Genomic DNA, 23,165 nt, shown 5'->3' with positions numbered 1-23,165 from the left:
ACACAAGAACACATCAGGTTATGGTTAATGTAAACTGTTGGGCAGTGCGATAGAAGCTCCTATCATTGCTGTCCTTGGTGCAGTCATTAAGTAGCAAAAAAGACACTCTAGAGACAGCAATTCTGTTATGCCAGGTGCTCAGCTCTATTCAATCGAAAGTTTTTTGAGATTTGGTACTGAAAGAACAGTGCTCTATCACTCTTACCTAGTATCTTGCTGATATTGGAGTTGTGCATGTCAGGGAAGGCTTGAAGGATCTTCCTCCGTTCATCTTTAGCCCACACCATGAATGCATTCATTGGGCGCTTGATATGGGGCTCATTGCTACCACGCCCTCTGGATTCCCGATAAATTCTAGACTCTGAAACTCCTGCACTTCCTAAAAAGAAAGAGAAAAATATTCCCAGCTTATGTTTCATTATGCAGCTTCCTCTGCCATCACCTTCTTATGTCAGGTTCTGCACATTCACTCAGTCAGTGTTCACAATAGGTTAATGTTTTTTTTTTTTTACTCCAAGCATTAGGAAATACCATATATTGCATAGTCTGGTTTTTAGTTATTCTATTGATTCAGTATCACATAGTATAGACTTGATGAAGAGTTTCAATTGTTTTTTTCAACACAAAGGATTAAACAGGTTTCTAAACCATCTTTTACTTCTTAATAATGTAAAACCAACACTTATCAATGTAAATTTTCTTCTCACTTTCTTCCTTTCTTGATTACAGAATGATGGTCATATTATGTTACATATCTTCTACTTTTTTTATGGTGGGAGTGGGATGATATATGGCAACATCAGGTGTTTCTTCTTAAGCAAGTCTCCAGCTAGCAAATGAACATTTACACGTTTTTGTGCTTACCTCTCCATAACAACATAACCAACAGCAGACAAAGAAATTAACATTACGCTTACATCATCAAACCAAGGAAGTTCCTACAGATGCAGAGGGTGCATCATATGTGGATGATCAGCTTATAATTCATGGGCTCACTGTGTGATCTCATTTATCCCACATCTATTTGCCTCTTTTATTCCCTTTTACCGTAAGAAGTACATTCTTGGTCCAGTCTTGAGAAATGCAGTGTACAAAAGAGAAGGCTAAAAATCACCTCCAGACTTAAAACACCACATGATGAACAATTTTTTCCTGCCTTGTTTCATAGCCACTTATTGCTAACCGCTCTTATTCCTCACAGGCCTCCAAAGCACTTGGATTCTCCTCCAGATCCCATCGACACTTACACACAAACCTGGAAATAAGGATATGCCATTTGTACTGACCATCAGAATCTCCACTCATGTTGAAATCCATCATTGCGTGGCTAAACTTCCCGTCTTCACTCTGTTTTACTGCCAGTTGCTGAGTCAGGGTCTCCAGTGTTGTTTTGTCCTGTACGGGCAAGATGATGGGATTTGGATCAGGAAAACAATTAAACATTTTAACTGCAAAGTTCATAGGTAATTTAGAAGGTTGATAGGGAAGCTGGATAACAACTCATTCACAATGGTTTACTGAGCCAGGTATTTAAGAATACGTAACAATATTTTTTCTGGAAGGGATATGGTTGCAGACTCTACCAAGTTCTTTTTAAAACATGCTTATTAGCCAGTGATGAGCAAACTTCATAGTGTTGAAAAGATTGGATTAGTTAGGCATGATAAAATTGGCTGCACATCTGAAGAATGCTTCAACTCTCTATGTCCCTGGGACTGCAAAGTTGGACTAGAAGTTTAGATCATACATGCTCTTTCGCACTGTATTTATTGTTTTACTCCATTTCCAGCCTGCAATCAAAGTGCAGAGACATGGGCGACTTTGCCCTTTTTCTTCTTTGAAAGGCAATATTTTAGGAAGTAGCCCACAGGGAAAAAAAACCCAAACCCTGTAGTTCAAACTTATTCGGGCCTTGGGAAAGGGTCAGGCTGAATTAAGCGTGATACTTGGGCAACAGTTTGTGCTCTTGTCCAGACTGTTTTGCCCAACCCTACTAACACCCCGTCCGTCATTCATCTAGTCAGAACTATCTGTGAACCCTGGATTGCAACAGGCTTGTGCGTGCTGCCAATTAATCTGTCAGGCTGCAGCGGTGTCTAAAGACATTGCCAGAACAAGATGCCAGGGCCATCAGTTCCAATGTTCTCTTCAAAACACCTCGCTTCCCCCTGAATTGTTTGACTTTACAAATACAAAGGTGTTCCATTTTCCAGCTGTTTTTGTTTTCCCAACGAATTTTACTCATAAACATTCTATCTTCCTGACAATCATATGTTTAAAAATAAATCTTTCAGGAAAGCAATACTAACATTTCAAAATGTTAGACACTGTGCCTTTTGCAAAGCTAAGAAAATGACATGATAGGGAATGATAATAAAGTGGCTCCAGTCGAAAAAATTCTTTTGAGCTTCTTTCTGAAAGAAAGATTGCTGTTTTGTTGCTCTATTCCACTCCTGATGACTGTAAAAGATCAACAAACTAAAAAAACTTTTAGATTTCACATGGCAACCAGAGACTTTACAACTATTCTATGTAGCCTAATAATGTCACTGGGTTGTATTACAGAAGAAAACAGAAAAGAAAACAATGCGAATACAGAAACGCTTCCCGCAATGTGATGTCCCTGCATCTGCAATTCAAAGAACAGTTCAAATTCCTGCAAGTCATTTCACAAAGATTTTCTTGAGAGAGTTAGAAAGAAGGCTAATCTGCCAACTTCGTCCACTCGCACAGAGTAGGGCATGCGAGGTTAACTTTCCTTCTCCTCACGTTCATTTTCATCCTGGATCCCTCTTGCACTCCTGGTGCTCTGGCTGCAAGCAGACCCATCACCAACAAAACTGCGTGAGATGAGTTACCCTCTCAGTTTTTGCAGGAAAAACTCGTGCAGCAGAGTCAGCCTAGCACAAGCAAAAAGGTTTCTGTAACGCTTCCAGGCATAGCAGATCCAGAGAGCTTGCAGAAGCTTCGAATAAGCACCTGAACTATTCAGGCATTTAGCTTTACCAAACTCTTTGATCTACCGGTTTTAACTCAGCTCTCATTTCCAAAGCAGCCTGTCGGCAGACAGAAAATCAGGAATAAGTTGACTTTGTATTGCTTCCAAATGGGTCTCAGATATATAATGGAAGTCAACAGTTTTCCCTCAGAAAAAGAATGTATTTACCGTCAACTGCATAATGATAGAGTTGAAAAATTTTTATGTCAGAAATCATTTTAAAATGCTGCCACCAACCTAGAATATAAAAGAACATCTCCTCTCGATGGGTATATTAGGGGGGAAGGGAGTTATTCTGTTGCAGACTTTTCGTGAATCATGTATAAACCTCTTAGAGAAACAGAGCTAAGAGCGCAAAGGGCACAGGCTTAACAGCTTTTTCTTTATGCAGTAAACGCAGCTGTTGAAGTCAGCGGCAGCTACATTCAGAACCACACTCCGCCGACATGATCTGATTGAGTCTTAAGGTCAGCGAATACTCCTGCACGCTGCCTGCAAGGTGCACGCTGGGTACCGCTCGTTTATCAGAGTTTGACTTAACAAGCCTACAGATGCGCTGCTGCTATCCATCTTGGGCAAAGTTTTGCATTTTGAGGTGCAGCCACATGGGATGAAGGGAGAGAGCGCGGGCATGGTCGCAGAGCTGAATGCTGCTCAGCCCCAGCGCTTGGAGGCATCTCTCTGGCCAGCCGAAACACAGGTGAGTGGGGAGACCACCCTTTCAATGTCGTGACAATTTACTGCCTGCTACTGAAACACAGAGAATGACAATGCAATTCACTCAGCAATGATAAGGTAGCAGTTAAAAAGAACTTCTGCACAATGCTGCTCTTGAAATAGAGGGTGTCAAAACAGCCAGCTGCATGTTCCTGTGTTAATGTTTAGAAACGTTTAAGTTTAAAAAGTGCTCAGGCAAGAATAAGTCTAAGGCCTGCTCTTTCCTAAGCCTCTGCAACTGCATTGGGAGAGCCGAAAGAGATCAGCAACACCCTGCCAGGATGCAGAAGCCTGTCTACATGCAAGTAGCGTTCTGATTTCCTGTCTTATGCTCTTCCCATTAAACACACGGCAGCTGATTTTCCCCAACCCTGACATACAGAAAAGCTTTTACAATTACAAAATATTCAAAAGGGGCTAAGCAGCATTCCTGTGTTGTTTTGCTTGAAAGCTTTCACTTGATGACTTACTGCTTTTCATTTGATGGAAGCATCTCCTTACCTTTCCTACAGAGTCCTTCAGTTGATGGAGAAAGCATTTATGAAAGCTCCAAAGAAATAAAAGAAAAAAAAAAATCTTTTCTTCCCTGACCCAAAATAACCTGCCAACCTGCTGACGTTGCTAGCCCAGCCTCCTCTCACAGAACCTATTTGAGAACTTCTGACAAGAGATCCACAATGGTTTCAAGTTTATACACAGGGAGAATCTATTTACCATCATTATCTTAATGCAACAGCAAATTACACTTTCCTAAAATTGCCACCACTCTGCTCTGTTGGATTAGCTGTGTAAACAGGAGCAAGCTGTGGTACCATCCAGTGGTAACAGGTGGAGTACATGCATGTTGGGCTCAGCAGAACACTTTAATAAAATAGTTGTGATACAGCACTACAACTCAGAAGGCAGTGGTAAATTCCTGCATGCTACACTGAGCCATGCACAAACTTATCATTATATCAAGCTCTACATCCAATTGGCTTGCCGGGCAGGGAAAGAAACAGGGAACAGAGTTCAACTGATGAAATCATACATGCTTTCAAGTTTTTAAAGCTACAAGAAAACAACCAGAGCGATAATCCCTTCCTTTCAGATTTGCCCCATGCCCCAAAGATATCAACTGCTATTCATTCTATAAGCAATGCATGAGTGGCATCAACTGCAGCCTAGAACCAATACAGTGCCTGGGGAGAACAGGCAAGGTTGGTCCAAACCCAGGGAAATAGTGCAAAGAATTGCCTCTGACACCTGCTAAAAACCAGACAGCACAAAGCAGTGAAAACAAAAGGTAAGGAATGCCTCCGGTCTTGCAGGAGAAGAAACATAGGGATCTCTTGCTAAAGATGAAGTGATTCTTTTTCTTCTGAATTTCAGATCAGGCCCCAGAAGGCTGAAATGCATCTTATAAACATCTTTTTCCTCTATGAAGAACTTCAGCAGAGGTTGGGAAAAATTATCCTAATGGTCATTTCTACTGGATTGTAGGAGAGACTCTCCGTAGGGGCAGTGAGAGCTCTGTTGTCTGGATCATTTAAAATTGTAATGGCCAAACCAGAGAAGATAATACTGTAGAGAGCAATCAATCCCACAATAGTCCAATTGTCCAAACATAACCAGAGAGGTTTCATCAATAGCCACAATGTGATGAGAAGTTTCTAAAACTTTATTAATCAAAGAAAGTAATCTGCTGGAGAAGATTGATTTGTACCACAGCTCCTAGCAATGGTCTAATTATACAAGAAAGAACAATGAAAAACACATACACATGGAATGTGTCATGTAGAAAAAAATATATAAAAAATGACTAAGCACCACAAGTCAGACTCAGTTTTGTGGTCAGCTGCAAAAGTCACTTGGCGCTCTGTCATGGATAGCTGTCATAGTTTAACAAAACATTGATCTAAAAATGACAAGAACTTGGTTGCAGTCTCTTTCATAGAAGAAACATAAAACAAGAGTCAAAACATATGTAGAACAGCCTGATAATGATTGTCAAAACTCCTCCCACTACTATACAAACAGGAAGCAAAATCTTGGAAGATTTGAGAAATCAAGACCTTCTGATATATTTCCCTCCCCTCCTCTGACCTTGCTGCTCCTGTCTTGTGCTGGATCGTGCTACCAACGCTCAGGGTCCACCTGAGACCATGCGCACACCTCCACGCCTGAAGGACTCCACAGTTCTTCCAGAATACTGTGAATGCCGGGCATATGGCAATGGATCCCTCCTCCCCCTCTTTGAGACATCCTTTTGGCTAGGGTATCTGGCAAACGCTGACAGTACTCTGAACTCCGTTAGCATTGTATTTTGGCAAGAGCTGTTTTTCCGATTGCATAATTCAAGGTTAGCAGTTTTACTGAAGCAGTCCACTCTTCACTTTTCTACTCCCCTAACTCTGCCCCCCATTTCCCCTGATGTGAATATTTTTCCTCTCAGTTTGATGCCTGCAGAGATACAGCCAGTGTAGAACACCAGAGGAGGAGTGTTCAGGCACATCTCTTCACATTCCTGCTTTTCTTATTCCAAGTGAACTGAAAGGCCAGGAAAAAAAAAAAAAAAAAAGGGAGTAGCTGGGGAGAGCCAAACACAGTTACATATGGACCACAAGGAGAAACTCACTCATCAGTTCTTGCACCCAAGAATTACAAATACGCTGACGGACGGAGTGCCTGCTACCTTTGTTCCCTTCAGTCTCAATACGTAACAAGAAACAGATGGTTGCCTGTTATTGTCCTTTTTAGAGTCCTATTCCTCCCCCCCCACGTGCAGTTTGTCCAGCTATTTACCATCTTGCTCTGTGGGAAAAATTCCCTTATCTAAACTCTAAAGGTGGTATTTTCAAATCGATTGAGTTCTCATAAGCTTGTTTTTATCTCAGATTGTTGAGCAGGGCCTGTGACATCATCTAACGTGCTTTGTGCTGTTGAGGCAGAAGTCTTCTCTCAGCAAGCCCCAGTAAATACCAAACGTTCCGATACGTACCTTGGTCAATATGCACCAAATCTTGAAGTACTAGGCAGATTAGCTGCTAGACTATGATCCCATAATGAAAGTTCACTTCTGTTTACGACCGAAAAACATCTTTAATTATCAGACACATTGGTGGTGCCAGGTGTTATCCATTCATCACTATGATATTTTCCTTAGCTCTCCAAAAAGGTGAAGAGTCTTATCCTACATCTGACAGGAGTGATGATTTTGTGAAAGTAATCTTTCTGTGCAATTCCTCTGCCTCTTGCAATAATAAACATCAGAATAGCTTGCGTTATAAAATCTTCATCCACAGTCTTTCAAAATGTGGAAAACATGAGCTCGGAAGGCATTACGGATGACAAAGAGCTGGAAGAACTTAAGAGGAACCACTGGCAGTAGTGCGAGGGTGCCCAGAGGTTTGCACATGATGAATTATTTGCAGTCCAGACTCTACTCCTGCATATTAATGCCATGGTACTTCAAAACAGGTTACACCTATAACTGCTGTAAGAGAATTTCTGGTTCTTTTCCAAGGGATCTTCTATTTGGTTTTAGGTTTTTCTGTGTAACAGATCACATTGGCCAAGTGTTTTGCACTCATCAGTGAATTTAGCCACAACATTTCACAAAGAAAGGGATTAACTCTGTTTACCAGATGGGAAACCGAGTCACATATTAAGTGACTTGCCAAAGGTTCCTTAGTAAGGCTTGTAGTTTTAGGAACTGAAACTAGCCCTCCTGAATCTTATGTAAAAATTATAACCTCAATCTTAGAATTTCTTTGAGAGTGTGGAATTGGGACTCTTGCTGATGGTACATGTTACTAGGAAAAACAAAATAAAATAAAAATGAGGAGTTACAGATCCGCCATTACAATGGACCTTGCTTAAGTAACGCTTGCAGGGCTGTAAAACCCATAAAAAGCACATGCATGAAATGATAAAACAGAGTGAGACTTTCAAATGTTGACTCAGTAATTGTTAAACCCCTTCTGGCTGCACGATTTTATAGTCTTCTACTGTACTAATGAAAAGGGAAGAAACAACAAAGAAGGGTTTTAGCCTTCCAATTATATAAACTCTGTGGACCACCAAAGAAGATGAAAGATTATTTATAATGTCACAGCAATTTATCATTTGGGAGATTTTTTGTTGCTGTTGTTGTTGCATCAAAGTTTAGTATGAAGAAACAATGCATTCACCACCCCCTCAGCTCTTTCAGTCTTGCTTATCTGAGATCTCTTTTTCATGGAACAATCCACCCACAGAACCCAAAAGCAACATTACAAGTAAGAAAATAACATAACAGTCTTTATCTGTGGTTCTTCCTGATTTTACGGTACTTCTTTCAAGATTATTACATTCAGTCTTAATTGGGGCTCCATCACTTGGTAAAGGAGCCACATCTTTTGTTGAAGGTATATATTCAAATCCAGATTGGTTCAATACTGTCTGAAAACCATTGCTTCTGATTTGTAACCTATATGAAGCGCTATACGGACTCAGTAGAGAGGTGTCCAATTAGGTGTTATAGGGGAAAACATCAGATGGATCAAGTAGGCCCAGACATTTAACCACTCTCCTCTCAGGAGCAGCCACCCAGTCACAAGGGAAATGTACTGAAATTGCTATAGTCATTGTCTTTGCCATACATTGTGGACGTAGGTATTTGGTTTCTAAGGGCTCTCAAGTCAGTACCTTTCAAAGCACCAAAGGCAAGACAGAATCCACTGGAAGTAAAAGAGAAAAATCCTCAATAACTTGGCAGCCTTAACTGTCAGGTCCTCAAGATTTTTTTAAAAATTTTTTATTTGTGAAAGAATGACTACCTCATTGAAATATATTATTTGACTTGGAAACAGATAGGAAGTAGCAATTCTACAGGAAATGAGGGCACTGAGGTCCTCCTTTTTGGTTATGAACTTGAAGAGACAATGTAAGTCAGGATCTTTAAATGAAAATGGAGGTAGGGCTGGCCCAGTCCATTACTTTAAAGAAGAAATAAAAAGGAAAGCAAAAGCAAAGCAGAATGATGAGAGACTGCTTCTTTCCTACAAAAGTTTTCACAGTGCAGACATGGGCATTGACCTCAACCAGATCCAGCGGTAATCCGCTGATTGCAAATAGGTTAAGAGTTACATGACCCACTTTCTCATCTAGACTGCTCCCTGGGCTGACACGCTATGTGACTCTGCGTGAATTGTTCAGTTTCCCCAAGTAAGCAGGACGGAGATCACGACATTTTCCCACCATTGTGCAGAGTTTTGAGATCCCTGGATGAAATCTGCCGTGTAAATTTTAATGAAGGATTTCACAGCCAGTCAGAAAGAGCTGCTGCAATTGATCAGCAAGGCAAAGAAGGGTTAATGGAGGAAGAGAGGTGGAACACCAAAAATGAAACAAGGTGAAAATCACAACCCACACAGGATATCCTGGGAAAGAGGGTCTACACACACATAAAGAGAAAGCAAGAACAGTCTCTGCTTTCCTGGCAATTGTTTATTAAACAATGGGTGACTTAACTGCACAGCAGCATTACAGATATATCGACTATTCTTTTCTGGTTTTCCCTAGAAGGTATTAAAATTATGAAGGCTGCTGTACCTTTGTTACATTTCTTCCAGCCCTAACGAAGGGGCATGCTATCTAGGCTGTCTCCTAAGAAAGAAACCACACCATTTTCCCAGTCATGCAGTAAGGCTTAGCTTGTCTACTCCCCAGCATCAGCATCAATACAATTAAAAGTAAAGTTCTGCACCCCCAAAACGTACTAGCAGCTGTTTGATAGAGAGCTAAGACAACACCTGCATACTAGGATGGGCAGAACAGGACAGGCCAATCCCCCAGGAGCCCCCTTCTTCACAGAAGAATCAGCCTCCTATTACACTGAAGAGAGGTACTGCACTGACGCTGCTGCCCATGAATGTGCTGAAAGCCCTAGCTATCGGAGGGACGTGATTATGTAAAAATAATCATAACATCTCAGGAAGCAATTAGCTCTCGTGGCTGTAGGGCACAGTCTAGAACTTAAACCCAAAGACTCAAAAAGCTCAAAAGACATAACAAGAACTCCAAATCAATTGTATGTTTTTTCTCAGGAGGAAGTCAATCTTTATTGGGCTTAATAAAATTTCCACTAAGGTATAAACAGCTGCAGTCCTCCCTGATCCACGCTAGCCTGTGAATGTTTCCAATCTCTGCCCTTTGGAGTGAACAAAGACTTTAATTCTCATTCTGACTGCAGCACCTGGAAGCATCCAGGGTTCTTCCCTTGCCTCTTTGCCTGCTCTTCTCCTTGACTCCAGTGGGAGACATCCGTGGGCACAATTTGTCCCTCCCTCTGCATGTTTTGTTTTTTATTAGCTAACCCTGCCCAGGCATCCCTGCCATAATGAGGTACTAAAGACACACACACATACACAATTTTTCTCCGAAAAGTGTATCTGGGCATTTAAATATGATGGTCATTGGGGGGGGGGGTGCATTTTAAAATAAAGAGCTAAAGTCTTTGGGGGAAGGAAAAAAATCTTCATTGCAGAATTTCTCCCTCCCATGTGTAGGCTAACTGGGAGTAGTGGCACTGTGACAAAAGTAGCAAAACCAAAGGCAGGCTTTACTAAAAGAAAAGGGGGGAGGGGAAGTTTTCCACTGGCCATCTGTGAAAATAAGGCATGTGGCCATTAAATGCAGAGGCTGTAAATATAAATATACACAAGCTCCACAAAGCAAATGGCAAAAAAATGGGGCGGGGGGAGGAAAAGGAAAAAGGAATAAACTTTCAGTTAAAGCAAATCGAAATGTTTCATCTTTAGCTACCAGAGCTGGGTAAAACCAATCTTGATCTTTGCAGCGTGCAAACTTGACATGTGTTTTTAATTAAATTTGAGAAAAGTTTCAGGAGAAATGACAATGGATACAGTAGCCCCGATGAATAGAAGACTCCTTGAAGACGAGAGATCCTGTTGAGCCTGCTGACTGGACTTACTGAAAGGCTGACATACGGGGTGATGGATGGGTGGTGACATAATACCTGCTCGCCGCCTTGTCATGCCTTTTTGAAAACTGTCTGCTCTGTGTTGATAGCATTAACAAAGAGGACTGCAACCCGCATACAAGAATTTCTGCTGGCCAAGAACCTCAGCAAGACAAAATCAGGAACAGGGTAGGGAAAAGGGTAATAAGAAGGGGACACACAGTTGTTAGGATAATATGTTAACTTTTGTGTTGTGGTACTGTAACAGTCCGTCGTCTGCAAGATACTCCCTGGCCCTCACGTTGTATAATAATTACTCTAAACAGAAGGATCTCTGCTCACACTGTGAGAAGAGAACAAAAATATTACACTGATCATCCTTCCTAGTGTTTTACAGGCCAGTGAGGAATAGAGTGAGCTACAAATTACAGGACGTATATATCAGCAGTCTGCTGAACTTGCAGGGATAAGCGTGTGTGTATGTAATGTCAGTGGGTAATATAGCCTCTGCTAGTCACTGGGAATGCTAAAGTATTTTTCCCGTAAAATACTACGAGATTATGAATATGAGCAGGTTTTAACTCTGACAAAGTGGTCTGGTTTATGACGTTAGTACTGCATCTCTCGACTTATTTCCAGTGGGTTTCTCCTGCTTGGGAAGCCCGGCTTGCACCAGGTCCCACTCTTCCCAGTTTCAGTCATTACAACTTACTCACTCTAGTCTGACCCGTGGGTTGCCAGCATCTGCAGCAAGAATGGGGTCAGACTCTTGTTTTACCAACCCTTCTCTTTTCTTCTCTTCCCTGCTCTCCTCTCTTCCATTTTTTTCTCTACTTCCTGGCTCAAATTTAACTATTAGGGGAAGAAAAAAAAATATTATGGAAGTAAAATTCTCCACTGCAAGAGAAATTTAAATCCCATGTGTTAAACCAGCTCCTCCTTACGCCTTTAGTAAAGTGAGCTCCAGTGTTTTATTTCTCAAAGACTGCAGGATCTGCGGGTTTGAGATTCTTAATATCCCACTCCTCCCCCAGGGGAGAGCAGGGACAGAATTCATTTCAGCTCAGCAGATCACAGCAGTTTCTTAAGAGTTAACTCTGCTTTCCCCATCCATCAGGCAGCCAGCGAGGCATCAGGAAGGAATGATGGATGTAAAATTATTACAGGGCTGCCACCCGATATACTTACTGCCATTTGTAACTAAGGCTGGAACTGACACACTTTTTTCATTATTAAACATCCACATTAAGTCAACATTGGTCACTGTCATTCCATGTTTGGCACTCTCTTAAGGGGAAGAGGGAGAGGTGGGGGTGGGAGTGGGGAGGATGGTGGGAGGAGGGGTGGGTGGGAATGGGAGGAAAGGCATCCTGAACCCAGTGTTCCATAAGCATGAGTAATAAATAGGCTCCTGCTTACAATGCTGGAATAAATATTGTTACAAATAGCTCTTTAGTTACAGCCCAGCAGACAAGTACACGTCACAGCCTTTTAAAAGGACACACTCCAAGTGATAACAGGGAGAACTTGTATCACAGGTTAAGCAACACTTCATCAGAGGAGGTGTGTGTATTTGGATGCTCTCATCTCAGAGTGTGCTAGGAGTGTGACTGCCTCCGCACACGTCTGAAATCCTTGTGTGGCTGCCACAGCTGCTGGCACCTTTAGCAGCAGGTGCCAGCGTTTGGAAACCAGTACCTCCACTTGTACCAGTGTACACAGACACATGCTCAAATACCTGCTTGTGTGCCCCCTTTCTCCTTTTTTTACAGTTACCAGGGTACATACACAAACGCTGGGGAGTCTGACTACAATCAGAGCATCACTGGCTAGCTCGGTGCGTGTTTGTGCTGTGTGTCGCTGAAAGACTGCACTGTGGGCTTGTGTGCATGCACACACATGCTGGCTCGTGCTGTTTGTGTATGTCTCCTTTGCAGAGGAACAGGCAATTTTGGGGCCGAAAAAATAGACCGGAGTCCACTTGCTGGTGCTTCCTGTTGTGGTGTTTGCACTAGATGACAATCTGCACTCTAAGCTACATGTATAAAAGGTAACATCGTTTATGTATAGTACATATCAAGCTATAATTAACTGTGGATGACAATTACAAATAAAACTATGCTCCTGGGTTTCCAAGAAACCAGAAAAACATATACACACACTTCTCATTTATACACGGAAATGTTTCCAAGAAAAGTAATGTAAAAATATGTTTTATTGCATTTGCAATTAAAATAGGTTTTAGTAAAATCCATGTTCATCATGATGCTCATAGTTTTTACTGTAATCCTCTGAAAATCAAATCCCTCAAGATGGTCCAAGTTGAATGCCCATGAAGTGACTCACCCAAATCATCCTAGCCATTTTTAAAAGATCTTTTCTCATTTATGACTCCTTTTATACAGCGTCTCTCCAATTCCATAAAATTCCTGTCTGACTACTGCCTTACAGCTAGCAGGTCTGGCTGTCCACAGGGATCGATCCATCTGGGAACATGAGTTAGGTAACGGGTCGTGTACACGTGTGGAGAAAAGTCCCAAGAGCTCTAACAAGTGGCTCACAAAGGTGATTTCCAGCCCTCACCCTGCCCAGCCACCCCTGGCAGATAAATCCCAATCAAAAGCCTAACGTGTGTTCAGAACTCTATAGAGCCCACCGTCACAATTCATGCAACAAAAAACTGAGCAGGTCTCAGAGAATCGTAGGTCTCCATAACTACATCAGTCACTGCAGCAAAGAAGGGAGGAAAATTTGGGGCAGCCCCTGATGAGTGTTTGTTGCCTATAAAGATTAGAGATAACTCTACAGAAAGGAGAGTCTTTCTTCTGTACATAACTATAGACATAATGCACATTTCGAAGTATGAATATGACCGCAGACACACAGCTACATCAGGTAATCCTCTTTTAATTCCATCCCCCACCTCAAAATCTCCCTGTCAGGAAGCAACCAGTAAGCAAACGTATCATCCCAAAAATTCAGGGGGCTGCTTCTAAGTCCCCTGGCAGGACCCTGAGCTTCTGAAGGGAAACTCCCAGTGGTAACACTGCAACACTCTATTTCTCGCTACCAACCCTCCTGACTATCCCTTTTTCTTTCCCTTGAAAACCAGGAAAAACAGAATAAAATTTAATTAAAAATGGCGACATTCGCCTTCCTCTCAAATCTTGCTCTTAATAAGAGAGAAAGCTTTAAAGTCCTAGATAAGACACAAACTTTAGAGAACTTGAGGTGTTTGGATCTGAACTCCACAGCTGGCTAGTCAGTGGATGGCCTAGAGCACATATCGGAAATGAGAACAAGTACCTAAACTTCACAACCTACGTTTTTCCTCTTTTGGGTCAAATGCAAGAGACAGCTGAGGAGACTCTGCAAGTTAAAAAGTGCAACTTCTTAACTACTGCTTAGTGGCTTAAGTGGTCACCCCAGCAACTCAAGTGCCATTATGGTCCAGGAAAGCTCAGACTTGGTTCTGTCCTTTCCTGTCTCCACTTTAGAAATAAAATAAAATAAAATAAAATAAAATAAAATAAAATAAAATAAAATAAAATAAAATAAATCAGTGCACCCATATACAGTTTTGGCATTTATTGCATTGAAAACCACAAACCTACGGTTGCTTTAGAAAAATTTTCAGTTGAGCAAACAATTTTTTCTTCGTGCGACCTTGTAAAAGAACTCCTCTCTGCCCTCCACGAGCCCACCAGGAGGCATGAATTAGAGAGGAAAATAAACTTCAACTGGGGTTGAGGGTGAGAAGTGAAAACAGAAGGGGTAAGGAGAATCCCAACAATAGGAAAGTAACAGAATAAAGTGAATGCAGATGGTTCCACTCCTGCTACTTAATCAAAAGGCTGTGCAGAGTCACTAGAGCCAGCATAAAGTCATGTGTTAGAACAACAGCTGATCTGTATTAAAGAAGATTAACTCGCAATGCCATGGTGGAGGGCCTGGGATTATTTTATGTACTTCCATTGCTGAACAAGCCGTCAGCACAATTACTGCCCTCCGATGTGAATGACTGATCTGTAACCACAGCTAAACAGCATGCTGCTTAGGGGCCTGGGTGCTTCATGAAGATGAATTTCCATACCATCAAAGTGCTTTTAATGGGCTTCCTGATCCAACCACAAGGCCTGCTTTGCAAGTATATAGAACTCAGGATGAAGGCTTCCTGTCCAAAAGGATTTGGTCGGTTGTCACTTGACAATTCCCAGCCAGCACAAGGGAGGAGAGGGGGGAGATAGGTAGAGTTGTCTCTGCTTTGGAGGATTAAAAAAAAAAAAAAAAGAAAAAGAAAAAAAAAGGGTACAGATGCTTTCTGAATGCAACCAACTGCTGTATCCACAGCTGAATTCAATGCGCTTAACAAATAACGGCAATTTAGCTATGCTTGCGAGGAATAGCTTGAGTCACTTTGCATTAGCATCTGGCTGAGTGTTAAAGTCATTTCTACATGGGGAGCAGAGAAAAGAAATTTCTGCTCCGAGCATCCTTTCAAGAATGCTTAAATATTTGAATATAAATTCCTTTGTGCTTGTGATCACTTCTTCTTATATCTGACACTCTGCTTTTCCCTTTTCCCTTCTGGTATTCTTCTATGTGAAATGCCGTAAACATGCTCCATCCCTCTCTTTCTTTCTCTCTCCCCATACCAGCGCTCTTATTCTTCTAAGAGAGATTGTATGTACTGCCAGATACCTATTACACTGACCTCTTTTTTCCTTCCCCTTCCTCTCAAGAAAGTGCATGAAATTGGAGTCATTTCTACATCACTTACACCCAGGATAGGCTGATGAAAAAAGTACAGTAGTGAGAGACTCACATGTACATTTAACATTCATTACCCAGACTGCTGGCTTCTCACAGCTTATTGATCAAACTCCATCTAGAAACAGGGAAAATGGAAAGCTATCCAAATTAGCAATCTGCTCATTTTGGACAATATTGTTTGACTCACAAGCTTCCTAGGATGACTGACTTTCAAGTTTCTGCTAAATAGCTGATCATTTTTATTCATTCTATTTATCAGCCTATCTCAGTGATTCACACAAGGACTTACAGTGAAAAGTCACTAGAAGCCGTTTCAATAAAATTCAGTTTACACCAAATGCAACAACGGTCATCTTCGTTGTACTGCACAGTGAAGGCTGTATCACCTCAGAGAATATTGCAGGGGAAGAGAGGAACTGAGGAAAAAGTCTTGCTAAGCATATGAAGTTGAGACGCACACAAGAGTCTGGATATGTATCTTAGGTGGCAGTATTATAAGGACAGCTCGCTATAAATGTGGCAGCAAGGACTGGCAGGTCTATTTATCCTCCATAAGCCAGGGCAATGCATAGAGAGACATCAGGTATTTCCAGAGAAAAGCAGCAAATCACAACCTCTTTGACATACAGGACGGTTACAGTACATACGAATTTTTCTAGAGAATATTCAATTTGTCGATATTTTGTTGTAGCACGGCTTCACAGGCCAGTCCAAAAGCAGAAGGTGGTAAGGCCCATATGTTCTGCTGCCTCTAAGTTTCACTGCAAATATTTGGTGCGGTTTGTGTTGTCAATTCTCCATTTTTTCAATTTTGTTAAGTCATCTAACGTGACATGACAGTGCTACATTGCAATGGTCACAAAATACCATCTATGACAACCTCACAAGGCTAAATACCCAGAAGCTGAGCCTGAGTATCAGCAAAGCTTATGTTCCTAAAGAAGCTTGAGTATTTTCAAATCCAGCTCATCTCACAAACACACGTAAGCATTTCCATAAAGCAAGATTTCCACTTAGACCCAGAGATTTCCAAGACCACCTTCTCATAATGCACGTTGACAGGCTGGAACAGAGAATTAGTGGCTTCCAAAGTTCTCATGAGGGCTTTGACTATCTCTGCCTCCTCCCCACTCTCCCCCCAGGGCCTCCAGGTCTCTCTCTCGTGTCATCTTTTGGTTGTGGCTTTCATTTTAATTTTCACTTTTTTTGAAAGAAGCAACTATTCTGATTAAAAATGGGGAAGAAGAAAATAGAGCAAGAAAAAGGATGGAAAAAGAGGAGCAAGAACCTATGTATCTGTAGGGAGGGCCAAATGCAATTTCTGATCCTTTGCAAAAGGAGTCTTGGAAACTCACCTTTTCTGTCCTGCAGTTATTGAGACCCAGGCTATTCACAACAGCCACCTTCCCATCCAGCACCTGCTGTTCCCTCCGAAGTTGCTCCTTCATCTGTCGGGCCTCCTGGATTGCCTTGGTAACAGCATCATGGTCATTTAAATAACCTGACGACGTGATAGAAGAAAGGATATCTTAAAAAGAGAAAGTTACAAGAAAACACTTTAGCTTTCATCGATGAAATGCACCAACAGTTTATCATTATTAATGAGAAAAAGTTAAAAGGTAAAGCCCAGAAACCCATCCGTGCTTTGTAATTCTGTTCTTGTTATGACAGAGCCACCTGGATAAAAAGCATGAGAAACCTCAGTGCCAAAATCATTGTCCTGATATTTGAGCCCATTAGTTTCAATATTTCCCTGACACTGCAGAGGTTAGCCCCGTGGTTTGTATGCACCAGGATGTAACCGGATAAGAGTTAGGGGAGGCTTTGATCACACCAGCAATCCCAAACTCTTAAAAATAGACCATTTCATTCTTCCCCTTCTTAAAACTTGTGAATACATTAAAATAAACCACAGGTGGCGGTGGTTTGCTATAGATATGAAATGCATAATGACTGGGAAGAGAAACCTCATCCACTGAATGCTCCCCACCACCACCTGTCATTCAGAAATGTATAAGAAACCACAGCTACACAGACCTACATTCCCACTCCTATTCATGCTGCTAATAGTAGGTCAAATGTCCACTGTTTTGCTGCAAATTCACAGCCTAGGGCTTAGCCTTAGTAGTCACTGAATTATTTCCTTTTAAAATGTTACAAGCATCACCGGCACAGCTAATACTATTTAATTTTAAATGTGACACTTTGTCATTTTTTTCCTTTAGCGTACTGTAGATTATACTTATTATGATCTGCATGTGATTTGTAGAATAGAATACTGATGGGAGACTCCAAGCCCCAGTCTATTTTTCAAACATTAAAGGAGAGGCTAATATCTATCAATCTCCCTCCCCCTCGCCACATCCCCACACCCGCGTGCACGCACACACTTCTTCCTGTCTTTTAACTAGGGCATAAAAACGGCATAAAATGAATCTGTAATATGAAATTGCCCAGAAAAGGGACTTCTGTTTGTGACATGAGGCTAAATCTAACCAGATCCATTGGTGAATTGTGACAGATGGAGGGACTGTGAGACAGAAGGCAGGCACTAATCACACACAAAATGACCGGCTTGCCTCAACATGTTCCATGGATTCCAGCAAACTTTACACCCTAATCCATTTTTAGAACAAAAAACATCTGGGCCATAAATCCTCTAATCTGCCAAAACACGCTATTAAATCCCATGATTTGTTGAAAAACACTAAGATTAAAGAAAGGAAATATAAAATGGCTAACTGCCGTGTTAGGAAAGTGTTATTAATACTCTTTCTTTGTCTCAATTATGAATGTTCTGTTCCTAAAGAGCCTTGTCTAATCATGTCAGATTACACATCCTTGTTGTATTGCTAGACTCTTCTATCTGATCCGCTGATTGCCAAAAAACGTAGGACATTGTCTTGCTGCTTAAAACATTTCAGGGGAAGAAGCTGATGTCAGATTAGTTCAGTGCTGTGCTGCTGTCAGGATTTTAGTTTGGTTTGGGTTTTTATTGTTGTTTTTTTAGACTGCAGACAGAACGGGACGGGTATTCCCGTCTGCCTTGGTGCACAACAACTAGAAAGAAAAGTTTTTGTGCGGTTTGACTGTTGTTAATTGTACTAAAAGTTTGCTTTTGGCAAAATACCCGGGAGCTCTAAGAGTTTTATATGAAATAACTTGATCCACATTGCTTTTATCAAATGACCCAGTTCAGTAATTCCCAGCCAATGGAATTCCAGTAATTCCAGCTTTCCCAGCACAAGGAAGGATATGACCTGCACCAGCACAGTGCTACCAGCTGATTTTTTTTTTTAAATCTCCATTTTTCCCATTTTTCCAACTTGCTTGGTTTCTTCCCCACTTCGCATCTGTTACTGATCAAGCTTGCGTGTAGTCAGAATAAATTGAAAGGGAAGCAAACAAACAAGCAAACAAACAGTAGTATTAGTGTTGGTTGTGCTCTTGATTAGGCTAGGTATAATACTTTCAATCTGTAATCCAGCCGAATTTGCCTAGGAACTGGAATTCATGCCCTTCTCCAGACTATTTGGCTTTTCCTGAATACTGCTATCTTTGAGACAGTTTGGCACATGACAGTGAATAAAAGCAAGCACTCCTTATGTTTTTCAGTAGCTGCCAAGATGCTGGTGTGCAGGGAAATGATTAATATAGAAGTGAGTTGAATGTAAATTATTGTTGTTTAGGGTAGGTGGTGAATTATTGACAGAGAGGGGAACTGCATTACATAAAATGCACTCAGTTACAAGGATTGCCAAACTAGCATAGAGATGTCGAAGACAATGGCAAAGGGCAGAGAAAAGTTGTTTCTGTTTTTAGTACACGGACATATGCCTGTTCCCAAAAAGAAATGCTTGGATTTAAAGTCATACACGAAGCCACGACACTTGTGACTGCTCAGTCTGTAGCATAATTTATACACGATAAGGATAGCTCTAGAAAAGGACTACATAGCTGTATGCCCGAGTGCAGCTAGACTCTTATTCATAGGAGGCTGTAAGTTTACATCCTCCAGAGACAACTGAACAATACATGAGCATTTCTCCATGCCACGGGAACCAAGCAGCCTGAAGAACAGCTTTCAGAGAATGGTTTTAATTTGAAGTTAGTGGCAGTGAAAAGAGACGGCTCAGCCACATCCCAGCAAGGTGGGCTGTGCACACCTAGGACCGACAACTTGTGTCTTGCATTGACAGCTCCCATCATTCAAATGGTGGAAGTAACTGTGGCAAATGACGGCATGTTTCCCAGTGACTTTTTGTAGAGGGATTCACCTCTCAAGATAAAAAAGTAATCCCGTTTCTCTACCATTTTTAGGGACCTTAGTCCCTTTCCTAAAAATGTTATCAAAATTTTTTGTGGTGTAGCCCCTACTGGATGGTGACTTGAAATTGCGTGCTCGCTTTTTTAAGATAGCCAAATGGTTTCAACATGGTAATGAGTTTTACTTGCTGTAACTTTGGTTGACCTAGCAGTTAGCAGGAAAACTCTGCAGGGTGTTCACAAGCCTTTCATTCTTCTAGTCCTCCATTAAAGGATAGACCTTTGTTAGAAGTAGGCTATGTCTGTCCAGCTCCTGCACCACAGTTGAAGACTGCTTATCTTATATATACAGTATGCGCAGTGATACTGCTCGGCAACCTCAAAAAGTCACTTTCTATATTTGTAGCTGAGAGATATACAGCAGTGAACTCTATGTCATTAACAATAACTTAAGTATGTTATCTTTTGCTCCACAGTTTTCCATGGTTTATTAATGGTATTACACATTAATTCTTCTTACAAGAGTGACCTTTAAAGCTCCATTCATCCTCACAGCTTTTATCCAATTACATTATCACTCACTACAGGTACAGCATTTCAAAATCTGCATTTTGTTAAAAGAAGTAAATTGCAGGGGTCTCAAACCTATGAAAAATATCAGGTGTGTAGGGAAAGAAGATTGAAGAGGAGAGAACAAGAGACATCCTGCCACTGATGCAGGTCAGATGCTTAACTCCACATCTAAATGTGATGCTCAGTCTATTGAGGACAAAAAATTTCAAGTGAAAAAACTGAAACTTGATGCATTGTACATGGAGAGCGGTAGAGCCAAGCAAATTAAAGGTGAAATACATTAGTACCTACCAAAGTTAAACAATTTAGGGCTATTAATAATACATAAACAATTAACAATGTGATATTTACACAATATTTATACAATTGCCACACGTCATACCAAATAAAATTATTTTCTTTTCTACAGGATGTAGAAGCAAATTCTCTGATATATGTAACTCATCAACATTAACAATAATAAATGTATGCAAATGGGAAGGTAACAGAGTGGGAGAGCTAGATCTGTTTTATCTTTGGACGTAACTATGGGTCTTCCTGGTATCTATGTGGGTAGAATATGGACTACAGAGATTTGGGAGAGACCCATAGAGACACAAGAAATTTTTACTACATAGCACTGAGATATCACAGAAACAGCTTCTGATGTGTTTGACCCATGGTTTCTTTTGTTTGTGCCATCTCTGAAAGTGGCCAGCAGCAGATGTTTTAGTAGCAACAAGACACATGGTAGCAAAGGTACAACAACCTACCTCACTTAATTTCCCAACGAGAGCTTGATTTACATCCTGAAATCTTAATTCAGGTTATGCTCAACCACTTCATGGAATAAAATGTTTCAGTTAGAAGGATGAGGAATGGGGTGCGTACACATTTTACTTACACGCACAAAGAACAGTCCCTTTAACGCATCAGACTTGTAAAATCACCACTAGGACTGTTATTATTTAGATGGTCTTTAGGCAAAGAGGTAATTTTGACAGGAGGAAGAATTAACTCTATTTTTTGGAAGAATGTTAAAAACAGCCAGTCAAGACTTTTTGCAAGATACAACATTAAATTTGGTTTTTTGAATGAACCTGGTGATTGTGTTGTTTATTAGACCAAGATAAAATAATGCTCCATGCAGCTTTTTAGCGGACTAAGGAATAAACCTGTCATTTTGCAAAGATGTATTTGCATATGTAGACTTTTAACTGAAAGGAAATTTTTTTTAAGTTTCTACATCACTTTTAGACAGCATAGTAGAATATCATGTGTCCTTAATGACTGCCACTAGACAGGTCACTGTCTTTAATGTGTGCCACTAAACAAACAGCATTTATTAGCTGTTATTGATAAAGCAGTATCTGAAATAACACAGGCTTTTGGTTTCCGAGTCTGTAAAAGTTAACATACTCCTCCTGAAATCATAAGATTCTGGGAGTTTCTTCACTGACATCAACAAATGTCAACCCATGACAGCTCACAGACCACTGTCTGGCAACTGGCTGATAAATGCCCATTTGCTGATAACACCTATTAATTGTTATGAGGAGGGACAAATGAAACTGAGCTTACCTATTGTGTTAGCCCTGGCCGAAGGACTAGCTAATGTTGCTGGCACAGAGGATTTTAGTGAACTGGTCCCACTATTTATTCTCAGAGTTGGCATATGAGGAGAGGTGGGTGATGTGGGAGACTTGCCATCAGATGTCTTGGGCTTGGCTGAAAGGTTCAGAGGCTGGGCTACTTCATCCTACAACAAGCAGAAGAGAAAAGAACGTTATTAAAAAACTGCTGTTGGCACAACACCGTCCAAGCAAAGACAGTTGTTTTCAGCTCATATGAACTTCTAAACTGGAAAGGTTGTATGATATATATTAAGATCAAATGTGATACCATCTTGTCATTCCAGTTTGGAACCGAGATGACTGATAAACTGGAAAATTAGCATGACATGATCAGAGAACATCCTCCATTTGTACTTTGTATGTAAGAATTCCCCCTGAAAAAAATGGTTCACATCAACAAAATATACCCTTCTATGATGAAAATAAAGAGCACTTTTACACTTATATTTTATTGTTACTTTATTTTAAACTTGATATGGATAAATTAAAAAAGAACTGAAGAGAATTTTCAAGTAAAATTCAACCACTGCAATGCAAATTGGGCAAATGCATTTGAATGAATGGGTTTTCATTTTTTTTGGGGGGGGGTGGGGGGGTGGGGGGGGTTTGGTTGTTTGTTTTTTGTTTTGTTTATTTAACTTGTGCTTTCTTCTGAACTTCCCATGCTTGGAATTGCAAGCACAAAAATGTCATAGGAAATAAATACTACTCTTCTACCACAACAAGAGAGCAGGAAGAACCTGCCCTTTCTTTCCACAAAATTTGATACAATAACCTGGATAATTCTGCATAAGTCTCTAGATTTTTTTCATATTCTGTGGAGCTGGACTTCAAGATTTCAGTCATTATTATTATATGAAAACAGAAAAATTGGGTGACTTTTTTGCAGGGTAACTGGAATTATTCCTAAACCTGGCTTGATTACACAGAGTAACAGACAGTGCTATAAAACATATTAAAATTCTAAGTCATGTATTTTTGTTTGACCAACATAAAATACAATAAGAGGAAAAAAAAAACAGGGAAAGGAGAAAAAGCTTTTCATCAAGGGGATATTTTGGAAGTGATTTTAACTGACTTTTTAATAACCAGAACTAATGGATATGGTATTAGATCCAACCATCACATATTAGCTTAGCTTTCCTCTCACACTGAGACTTAGGAAAGCCATCCTCTAGCTACTGGAACTGTTAAATCACACAACTGGGGTTTGGCTCTAGGCACTGAAGAAGCTGATTCTGATCTCCCTAAGTACACTCACAGTTACAGAATTATTCCTGAC

At 40.7% G+C, this 23,165-nt stretch overlaps 1 protein-coding gene across 5 annotated transcripts in view; it reads right to left on the bottom strand.

The window, feature by feature from the left end:
* Positions 1 to 23,165, bottom strand: part of SOX5 (SRY-box transcription factor 5) — a 493,077-nt gene that overhangs the window by 11,736 nt on the left and 458,176 nt on the right. For 3 of the 5 annotated variants that reach the window (XM_074144406.1, XM_074144408.1, XM_074144409.1), the window contains 4 exons: positions 21,831 to 22,008; positions 16,787 to 16,932; positions 1,287 to 1,395; positions 206 to 379 (listed from right to left, as the gene is read on the bottom strand). In XM_074144406.1, the coding sequence (XP_074000507.1) occupies positions 206 to 379; positions 1,287 to 1,395; positions 16,787 to 16,932; positions 21,831 to 22,008 (607 nt within the window). Of the gene's footprint in view, positions 1 to 205; positions 380 to 1,286; positions 1,396 to 16,786; positions 16,960 to 21,830; positions 22,009 to 23,165 lie in introns of all 5 variants that reach the window. The other 2 variants (XM_074144405.1, XM_074144407.1) reach the window with 1 other exon arrangement.

This window comes from Numenius arquata, chromosome 2 (assembly GCF_964106895.1).
Source record: "Numenius arquata chromosome 2, bNumArq3.hap1.1, whole genome shotgun sequence".
In the NCBI taxonomy this organism is placed as follows: Eukaryota; Metazoa; Chordata; class Aves; order Charadriiformes; family Scolopacidae; genus Numenius; species Numenius arquata.
This window is presented reverse-complemented; position numbering and strand designations above follow the sequence as displayed.